The 11,246-nt window shown below is 37.4% G+C and overlaps 1 protein-coding gene across 1 annotated transcript; it reads left to right on the top strand.

Annotated features, from left to right (window-relative positions):
- The first annotated feature begins 4,221 nt into the window (after positions 1-4,221).
- On the top strand, positions 4,222-7,597 carry LOC120475668 (uncharacterized). Its single transcript, XM_089121643.1, has 6 exons — positions 4,222-4,427; positions 5,438-5,575; positions 5,669-5,821; positions 6,228-6,374; positions 6,577-6,705; positions 7,407-7,597. The coding sequence occupies exons 1-6, from the start codon at positions 4,337-4,339 to the stop codon at positions 7,454-7,456; spliced, it is 708 nt and encodes a 235-aa protein (XP_088977769.1). The 5' UTR covers positions 4,222-4,336; the 3' UTR covers positions 7,457-7,597.
- The last annotated feature ends 3,649 nt before the right edge of the window (positions 7,598-11,246 follow it).

The following is an 11,246-nucleotide window of genomic DNA, read 5'->3' on the forward strand; positions in this document are numbered from 1 at the left end:
AGAACTACGAGGGAGAATTATGGGGAAGAACTCTCACTCACATTAAACTTCCGGGTTCTGAACTGGTTGCAGTTCCACTCTGGTTCCATATGAGGGCGCTCACAGGAGGAGTGCAGAATGAATGGAGGTCTATGGAGCAATAGCCCTAAAAATCCACTTTTCTCAGGATATAATTTCTTTTCTAGTAATTTGAATGTTATATTCGAAAGGGGATGCAAAGAAATTACACATTACTGAGTGTTAGATTTTTTTAGAGACACATTATGGAGCAAGGATTGTGTTTTTATTACATGTGAGAAAATAAATGATCTGGAAGAAAAAAAATGTTTGAGAGAAAAAGTTTTCATACCAATAGCAAAAATTAATAATATTTGAGACTAAAAAAGTTTTGAGAGAAAGTATGTTCTCATAGAACATAAAATATATATATACATTTGAAATTTGTAAAATAATTTCTGAGGAAAAAAAATCTCTCTCAAAATACTTTGAAAAAAATTCTCAAATATATATATTTTTGCTATCAGTGTGAACTTTTTCTGTAAAAAGTGTTTCTCTCAAAAGGCTTTGCTCTCGATGCAAATTTTTTGAAAATGATTTATTAAACACACTTATTTACAAAAAACAATTTACAAAATCTCTCATTTGGAGACTCATGTGCATAACATAAACACAGTTAAATTGAACAAAATTCGATAAACAAAATAAATACAAATAAATATCAAATAAAATAAATTAATCAAAGGTATTTCAGTCCATATGCATGTCAAAGTTATTCACTTAGGCTACATATATTGTCCTCAGTCTTCATAAATTCATAAAATAAAGTTACATGAAAGTATTACAAATTATAATGGTAAATATTTCTTGTTTTTATATACTTTTTACTGATAAATACTGACATTCTGGTTATGCTCTTGTGACCAGAATAGATATAATCATTTGACCCTGTGATTCTTCAGAACGAGATCTTGATGACATCCACATTCAGTACATGACGAAGGTGAGTTTCACAATAGCAGCCACTATCACAAACCAAGCCCGAGACCCCACCCCGAAAGTGTCTGATCGTGACCCACAGGGTCAAGGAGGTATCTGTAAGACTGAAGTTCTGGTTGAAGAGATCAACCTCACCACAGGCCTGAGACGAAGGACCTTGCTTGCAAATTAATATTTGAACACTTCTCACACAAACAGACATCATGGAAGAACTCCCCACTAAACACAATGATGTCCAAAAGACGTCTTTTCAACATCTTGGTCACAAAAGTCGGACGTCTTACATTGTTTAGATGAGGCTTAGAAGTTATTCGTTTCATTTTAAATCACCATTGTGGTGATCAGTGTTTGCTTAAGTTGGGCTCTTGGTCCCAGTTCTTCTTACTTTAGCTTTTTTTTTTGGCTGTTGTAACTATGTAATTGAAAAATACAATGTTAATGGCAGAGAAAGCCAAGAACAAGTATGATCGGCTGTCATCAGCTTCTTGTTGATGATGACAAATTCAAACAAAGCAAGCATTTATGGTTGTGTTTAGACTTTTGTCTTTTTTCTTGGCATTAATAACCATCAATCTTGTGGAACTGCATAGTCTGGGCTAAAGCACTAAAATGATCACTTATTTGAAGGTAAATAAAAGCATATTTACACAATGTTATGAGAAAATGTATCATGTAGTCACACACAGACATAAAGATTTAGCATATGACTCACAACAGTGGTGACAATAAAAAAAACCTTCATGCTGCAATGCATGATGGGTAGGTTTCATAGTCCAAACCATCCTTGATTCCCAGGCTTTTTTGTTTTAGTTGTCACCATTGTTGAGATTCATATCCAAAATTTTTATGTTTGTGTGTGACTGTGATATGTTTTTTATTCACCTTCAAATAAGTTATCATTTTATGCAATGCTCCAAACAATGCAGTTCCACAAGATTGATGATTATAATTGCTAGACAAAAGTATAAACACGTTAAGTAATCACTTTGGGCTGACAGTATCATCATCAATAAGGAGCTGAGGACAGCTGATTTGACTTCTTCTTGGCTTTCTCTGCCACAACAATTGTGTTAAACAAACACACAGTTACAACAGCCAAAGAAAACCTAAAGGAAGAAATATGGGGACCAGGAGCCCAACTAAAGCAAACACTGATCACCACAATGGTGACTTAAAATGAAACGAATAACTTCTCTGCCTCATCTAAACAATGTAAGGAAATTACATTTAAATAAACATGAGTTTTAATTTAATGCATCCTGAGAGTGTTTATTTGGTCCAGAAACAGTATAAATTGTCTAAATGAAACCATTAATTATGTTGGCAATGGCCACATTTGAACTAGTTTTTAAACTTGTATGAAGGTTCGATGAAAGTCTATATCAGACGTGCGGAACACATCAAGAAAAGACGTCATAAAAACTTTCATTCTGGCTCCTCAGTGGACGTCTTTTCAACGTCCGACTTTTGTGACCAAGACGTTGAAAAGACGTCTTTTGGACATAATTTTGCTTACTGGGTCAAGCTAAATACACCTGGTGAGACCAGGTGTTCTGCAGGTGAACAAAGCCCTCTGAGCTTCAACAAAGACACTTGTTGAGTTACATTTCAATAATCACAACAAATGTCTTACTGTGACCCACGGGGTCAAGGAGGTATCTGTGAGACTGGAAGATCTGGTTGAAGAGATCCACCTCACGACAGGTCTGAAATGAAGGACCTTGCTTGCAAATTAACATTTGAACACCTCTCACACACACACACACACACACACACACACTCACACACACACTCCGTCCCCGCATTCCCCACTCTTGCAGAGATCACCCACACTCACACAACACACCACAGGAAGAAAGCCTGAACCCGTTCATCCTGCTGAACTCAAGCTAAACACCTGGTGAGACCGTGTGTTCTACAAGTGAACAAATCCCTCTGAGCTTCTACAAAGACACTTGTTGAGTTACATCTCAAAAGTTTAATGAGTGTGATGAGTTGTTCTAATAAATATCTCTATACTGTAATTATATGTTTATAATTCTTAGTCATTTCCACAACACCCAGTCATTTCCAACACCGCCCTCCTGTCATTTACACCACACATTTAAAACAATTATTAAAAAAGTTCTCACCACACATTAAAAATGTAACAATTTATGAGATTATGCTCTAGTTAATATACAAATTCAAGTTATTTACTTTAATATGCTCTTGCCCAAACCAATATTTTTTAACCAATACATTTCAGAGTGTGACAGGTGTACAGTTCAGCAATTTGGTCCTTAAAGGAGAACTCCGGCGAACAATGAACCTTTGGTCTAATAAAACATCGGTACCTTGTCAACCGTTGTCTGAGATTTGTTTTCATGATAATCGAATGTAAAGAGTTTTATCTCTAAAAACTGTTTAGCGTATAATGCTAGTAATGGGGGCATTGAGTAAGTAAAAAGAATTCGCTAGTTTATACCACTAACAAGGCTCAAAATAGCCCCACACTAACGCAGTAACATAATGAGGCTCCATACATGCAAAACGAAGCATTGAGAACTTTGTAAGTGTACAGACCGTTTAATAAGAAGATACTTTATGAAGACAGTTCACTTCGCGTATACAGACAGGAGCCATCTTAAAAAATAGTCTCGATAAGTCGATCCCCAAACGCCGGCGTTCGCGATTTCTTTTTACTTACTCAATGCCCCCATTACTAGCATTATACGCTAAACTGTTTTTAGAGATAAAACTCTTTACATTCAATTATCATGAAAACAAAACTCAGAGAACGATTGACTAGGTACCGATGTTTTATTAGACCAAAGGTTCATTGTTCGCCGGAGTTCTCCTTTAAGCAGTTCATCTCATTGACAAATGTATAATACATTGCGGAAAAACTGATTAAAAAAATAGTTATAAAAATGACCTTAGACAATTCATAAGTTAATCAGTTTTAAAATAACAGCTGTATTGGAAATTAGGAATGCATTTGAATGCATGAAAATTAGGAATTACATTCATTGCAAGTCGGAAAAAAATAAATAGGGCCTATTAACAATTTCTCTTGTAATAAAAGTTTGTCTTTAAACTAGACAAAATTAGTTAAACACATGAGACTGTGAGTCACTTGTTTTGAACACTTTTTTTTAATTCAACTTCACAAGGATAAAAGTTCCCCTAGTTGAAGAAACGCCCAATAACGGTAGGCTACACCTTAGCTTTGACCGCACCTGAACGAGCTAATCAGGTTGGCTAATCAGTCGACCCAATAAAACGCCAGTTGTGTCTTTAAAAGCACTGTTTCAAGAGCGTTTCCAGCAGAGTCCATTGTGTGATCGCAGGCCTTAAGATGGCTGCTCGACTTTACTACTCGTTGCTCGCTCTTTTATCGTGTACCTGTGTATGTTGGAGCGTAAGAAACGTCGATGATCGATACAGGGGTGAGTTGAGTCCTTAACTATTACATATATTAAGAAATATGTAAACAACCTGAACAAAATATGGCTTTTGCCCATCATAGAACATTAGGTTATATAAGTATGCCTACAGTAGGCAACAGACGTCCAGTGAAAGTTACATTTTGTATGTTGTAGGCCTAGTTCTAAATAGGAAGTTTAAAGGAGTAGTTCACTTTTGCTGATAATTTACTCACCCCCATGTCATCCAAGATGTCCACGTCTTCCTTTCTTCAGTCGAAAAGAAATTAAGGTTTTTGATGAGAACATTCCAGGATTTTCTCCATATAATGGACTTCAGTGGGAACCAAACGGTTCAAGGTCCAAATGACAGTTTCAGTGCATCAACGCTTCAAAGGGCTTTAAGTAACACCAGACAATGAATAAGGGTCTTATCTAGCGAAACGATCATTCATTTCAAAAATGACTTGGGTTTGGTTTGCGTTTGGTTCCCATTGAAGTCCATTATATGGAGAAAATCCTGGAATGTTTTCATCAGAAACCTTAATTTCTTTTCGACTGAAGAAAGAAAGACATGGACATCTTGGATGATATGGGGGTGAGTAAATTATTAGCAAAAGTTAATAAAGTTGTACATGGAAAAAAGAATTATGAAGGATAAAAATGTTATTTATTTTTGTGTGTACTGAAGATATGCGTGTTCAGTTGTTACAAGATGTGTTCATTGTCATGGTAGTTTACTTTTTTCTTTATTATTGTTCCTTTAGAATGGGAGTCTATGGCAGCCCTATAAATGGAACATATGAAAATTATGATATTTGGAGCACTTATAGTGATAATTAGTAGTATTTGGACCAATTTTGGAGTTTATAGACCAACTGTATAGTGCCACCACCACCATTTCAATGATTCACTTTTAAAATGGTTATAACCTTTTGATCAAAAAAAATGATAATTTTAGTGAAATTTACTTCACCATGATTCTTAAATTAAGACTCAGCCCATTACTGCATGGTCATGTGTTTGAATAACAGCAAAGCCAGGAGTGTGTCCAAGCACAAACGGAGATGATGTGTGTGGTAGTGAAATTTGTTTCCGTGACTATGACTGTCCGGGGGATGAGATATGCTGCAAAACTGGATGTGGACGTCGGTGTACAGCTCCATACCTTGGTATTTGGTTTATTATATTAGAGTGTGGATCAGATATAAAAAAATAAAGTGAGTCATTCAGCACTCACGGATATGCGTTTTATTCAAACACAGGGGAACCAAAGCCTGGAGTCTGTCCAAGTGACGTAATTTCAGTGAGCGTGGCAGGAGTGTGTGTTGAGTCATGTTCTCATGACAGCCAGTGTCCAAAAGATGAGAAATGCTGCAGCAATGGATGTGGATATCAGTGTACAGCTCCATATAAAGGTATTTATTGGAGAAAGCCTTCTTCTTCATCATAATACACATCACACACCAGCTATATTGCTAAATATCCCCAATTTTCATAACACCTGGATAAATAGCTTATTGAGATCCCCTGATAGTTTGGTGTTAATTATGTTAAAGCCCACCAGCACTTTGTCTCACCAGCAAGGTTATCTGTGAAGTTAAACATAAACTAGTTTATTTAAAAAAAAAAAAAAAAAAAAAGCTTTTGAGTCAGTCTTTGGTTAATTGCATTTTCAAAGGGAAAATGACTTTGACAGTGCTATTTTTATTATATTTTTGTGTGGTGGGTCAGCTTTTTTAATGCATTGTATTATAAATGAATACATTTTATTGGCAAGTCCTTCGTTAAGTGATATGCTGCTGTTATACACACGCATGACAGATGAACCAAAGCCAGGAGTGTGTCCGAAACTCCCTCCAGGAACGGTAGGAGCGTGTGTCGAGTGGTGTTCCTCTGACAGTCAATGTCCGAATGATGAGAAATGCTGCAGCAATGGATGTGGACATACGTGTTCAGCTCCATTTAAAGGTATTTTTATTTTATTAATGTGTGGATCAGGTTTTTATCTAATACAGGAAGTCGTTTAACATTCTCTGATCTGCTGTTCTACAAACACTTGACTGATAAACGGATAAACCAAAGCCAGGAGTGTGTCCAAACAATATCCCTGAAGCAGAAAGAATTGATGTAATATTGATATAATAATTGATATAATGTTCTGCAAACGCAGATGAACCAAAGCCAGGAGTGTGTCCAAGGAAATTCATTGGACTTGGAGAGTGTGACAAGCCATGCTCCTCTGACAGTGACTGTCCGGGCGAAGACAAATGCTGCCGCACTAGATGTGGACGGCAATGTGGTACTTTTATTTTTTGATTATTTTTTAATTTTTATATATATTCTGTATATAAGCCACCATAGCCAAATTTGTGTTATTTTATAGCCTAGTTTAATATATAATTCATAGCTACTTATTTTCCTGTTTTGAATACCATTAAATTTAAAGGATTCGTTGAGTGAGGGGTAAATAACACTAGGCTATTGTTTCTAATAATTGTAAACGTTTAGTTTTTCTCACCGGTATTGAATATAAATATAAATTCTATTAAATTATGTAAATACATTTAATAAGTAAAATGTTTCCTATGAGGTTAACAGATTTGAGCAAGGATAACTTCTTTGGTCAGGTTACATTTTCTCCGTGGCGTAAACTCAAGATGAGGCTTCAAAACCATGAATGTTTAGGGCCGTGATATTCAAGTGACTATTGTTTACAGCCGCCACGTTTGTCAACGTATGATCATTCATACGATCTGATACACAGCATACTAACGTTTAATTTGTGCACTTGTTTCTACTTTAGATTTGCGTTGAGTGATAAAATCGAAGTACATGAATTTAGCCCATAGCACCAATTCAAAACTGTACTTTACGAAATAAAGATTCATAATACTTGAAATACAACTTTCTCCAAGTTAAAGTGGTTCCTATTTTGTGCTGTTTCTTAAATTGAATGACGCTAAATGCACAGACTAAAGCTGAATATTTGTATCCTTGCAGTGACGCCTGTAGATGTTTGGGACCGCATTCGTCTTTTTGCCGAGAAGTAGAGCCATGATGGCCAATGTCCTGCCAGACAGAAGTGTTGCCCGACCACCTGTGCTGATGATTTAGCCACCGGAAAGAGTCCTCAGATTTTTTTTTTTTTTTGCATACCATACTTGACTTCTCAACAAATAAAAATGTCTAGTAAAAAAACGTGTAATTTTTGTTTTTTTGTTTTAAAAAAATAATTCTACATGAGCTTGGGAGCAAAAGTGTACTTAATGGCTTTCCAATTACTTGTATGAGTTAAATAGTTTTGAGAGACTTTAAATAGATTGTTAGAAATGAGAAATACTGAAAGGCTCCATGTATTTATTTTGGGACTCAAGTCCTGATGTCTGACTAATGACCTTTGAAGTGGAGAACACTGGGGCTGGATGTATTCCGAAAAATTCTTAAAAGCAGAAAAACAGGACGGTAGCCCTCGCTCTGTCATTAGGGTCATTGTCATTTCATGATCGATTAGGCCCACCGGCAAAGACAGAGGGTGCAGTTTGACTATAGATGGGACAAAGCTGAGGGAGTGCTGCAGTTCCTCAGTGTATTGATGCTGTTGAAATGCAAAGGTGCGCTAGAGAAATGCTAGACTTTGGGGGTCTGGGGTGGGGAATGATCTGCATTAAAGGCAGTGTAGTTTTTGTGAAATTGGGTATTCATAGATGCCACCTACGTCACTAAAAATAGACCGCCGCCATATTTGCGACCGACTCGCCCGGTACGGCCGCCCAAACTGCCTATTTGAATGAGAGACAGAGATATCTGGAGAAAATTTAAATTTTAGGCTCCGATCCTTATTTGTTACCCCCAGGTTTCTTTAGTCCATTATTATTTGCCCCAGGCTTGCCCCAATTGGCCTTTCATGATATAGAAATACATAAGTCATTAAACCTACCTATGACACGCGTTAATGAGAGTCGAGGCGATGTCATGAATGAATCTTCTGCAGCAGTTCGGCTGGCATGAATGAATCGTTCTAATCCGAACAGCAGCACTGGCACAGAGAGAGACACCTGCATCAGCACAGTCAGATACATCAGTCAAATATCATAAAAGACTGTGCGAAATCTTTTATCTTGGATTGGTCAAGAAGGGACAGATTATCGTCATGGGGAACAGAAGCAGAGGTTTCTCCATGAAGAAATGACACATGGATACTTCAGATGCCCCAACACCTGCGATGAGACGACTCAACGGCTGTGAAGAGACAACTCAACGGCTGTGAAGAGACAACTCAACGCCGGCGACATGTTATGCCCTAAATTATTACATGATCAACTAACTGTATTTTTTCCATTTACTCCATTTACATTTCTGAAATGCACTTTCTGTAAAGCTGCTTTGAAACAATATGTATTGTGAAAAGCGCTACAAATAAATTTGAATTGAATTGAACATCAAATGAACAAGTCAAAAGGGTCAGATTGACTCTATGAACCACAGGAAGAAAGCCTGAACCCGTTCATCATGCTGAACTCAAGCTAAAAATCTGCTGAGAACGGGTGTTCTGCAGGTGAACAAACCCCTCTGAGCTTCTACAAAGACACTTGTAGAGTTACAACTCAATAATGTGACCCCACCCTGTAAGTGTCTGAATGTGACCCACGGGGTCAAAGAGGTATCTGTGAGACTGGAAGAACTGGTTGAAGAGATCAACCTCACCACAGGTCTGAGACGAAGGGCCTTGCTTGCAAATGAACATTTGAACACCTCTCACACAAATAGACACCTTGGAAGAACTCAAGCTAAACACCTGGTGAGAACGGGTGTTCTGCAGGTGAACAAAGCCCTCTGAGCTTCTACAAAGACACTTGTTGAGTTACATCTCAAAAATCACGACCGATGTCTTATTGTGACCCCACCCCGAAAGTGTCTGAATGTGACCCACGGGGTCAAGGAGGTATCTGTTAGACTGGAAGATCTGGTTGAAGAGATCCACCTCACCACAGGTCTGAGATGAAGGACCTTGCTTGCAAATGAGCATTTGAACACCTCTCACACACACACTCCGACCCCACTCTTGCAGAGATCACCCACACAAGAATCTATATGGTTTTAATTTGAACAACTATCAACTAGATTTAATGGTGCTCAGATATCATTGAAAAACCTTTTCATTTCTGGAGTCAGATGAAATAACGAGTTAATACATCTGTCAAGATAAAATGTATTGCATTTAATCAAAAACCCCTTGAGAAGAGACGGAACACGTGTCGTGTGAGACCTTCACTCATTTCTAATCGAGTGCCGCCATTGGATCAATTTAGACGGCCTTACACCATCAAGCAAATCTCTGGCCATAATCAGTTCTTCACTGACCAATCAGCGTCCATTAGCGTGTTATGAGCAACAACAACTTAACCTGTAAGAAATCGAATGGACAAATACTCGTTCATTCAACTTTCGACCTACAACCTATGTTGATCTTAAAACCTACAATCAAATTTGAGATTTCCCAACGCCAATCGAGTGAACGCGAGAAATTTAGACGTCTAGCTCCATAGACTCCCATTCATTTTGCACTCGGGCGATCGCCCTCAGTGGAACTGCAATCAACATTCGGTACAACAGGACTTAATAGGTCTCACTGTGTGCAGGCTCAAACTGAGCTTGACGATGTAGATGTGATGTGAGCAACCGTTCTGACAGTTGTACGTCTTCTAGTAGCTGTGCCATGAGGAATCTGAATCATTCCCTTCCGAATCTCACAGAGACGGAGAGCGTGAGCATTAGCTGTCCATGAGCTCACAGCAGGAGCAACTTTATGACTCTCTACGGCCATCTCCCTTGACTTTATGCCTCCACATTCCCCCAATTGCAAATGAGCTTCCCCTCCTGTCTATACGGTAATTTCGGACCCAGCCCCGGATAAGCGGGAGAAGATGGATGGAATATGAAATTATTTTTATTTGTAAATTATATTACTTCAATATTGATTGATTTAATTTGCATCTATTTTGACTTAAGTATGCATTGCCACAATTAATCTGTGAGACAAATCAGTTTCATACTTCAAAGCAGGACTCTAAAACAAGTTGTTTTGTTTAAGGACTCTGTGAATAGAGTTTAATGAGTGTGATGAGTTGTTCTAATAAATATCTCTACTGTTTTTATACGTTTATAATTCATTGTCATTTCCACAACACCCGGTCATTTCCAACACCGCCCTCCTGTCATTTACACCACACATTTAAAAAAAAAAATATTGAAAAGTTCTCACCACACATTAAAAATGTAACAATTTATGAGATTATGCTCTACTTAATATACAAATTCAAGTTATTTACTTTAATATGCTCTTGCCCAAACCAATATTTTTTAACCAATACATTTCAGAGTGTGACAGGTGTACAGTTCAGCAATTTGGTCCTTAGGCAGTTCATTTATCTCATTGACAAATGTATACTACATTGTGGAAAAACTGATAAAAATAGTTATAAAAATGACCTTAGACAATTCATGAGTGGCATAAGTTAATCCGTTTTAAAATAACAGCTGTATTGGAAATTAGGAATGCATTTGAATGCATGAAAATTAGGAATTGCATTCATTGCAAGTCGGAAAAAAAAATAGGGCCTATTAACAATTTCTCTTGTAATCTAAGTCTTAAAACTAGACAAAATTAGATTAAACACAAGAGACTCACTTTTGAACACTCTTTTTTAATTCAACTTCACAAGGATAAAAGTTCCCCTATAGTTGAAGAAACGCCCAATTACGGTAGGCTACGCCTTAGCTTTGACCGCACCTGAACGAGCTAATCAGGTTGGCTAATCAGTCGACCCAATAAAACGCCAG

The sequence above is a fragment of the Pimephales promelas genome, chromosome 2 (genome assembly GCF_988280905.1).
Source record: "Pimephales promelas chromosome 2, fPimPro1.hap1.1, whole genome shotgun sequence".
In the NCBI taxonomy this organism is placed as follows: domain Eukaryota; kingdom Metazoa; phylum Chordata; class Actinopteri; order Cypriniformes; family Leuciscidae; genus Pimephales; species Pimephales promelas.

What these genes read in the sequence shown, in the direction of transcription:
- LOC120475668 (XM_089121643.1), top strand. Translation starts at nt 4,337, where the DNA reads ATGGCTGCTCGACTTTACTACTCGTTGCTCGCTCTTTTATCGTGTACC. An exon ending in GTGTACAGCTCCATACCTTG is followed by an intron (nt 5,576 to 5,668) that starts GTATTTGGTTTA and finishes ATTCAAACACAG; the next exon opens with GGGAACCAAAGCCTGGAGTC. An exon ending in TAGATGTGGACGGCAATGTG is followed by an intron (nt 6,706 to 7,406) that starts GTACTTTTATTT and finishes GTATCCTTGCAG; the next exon opens with TGACGCCTGTAGATGTTTGG.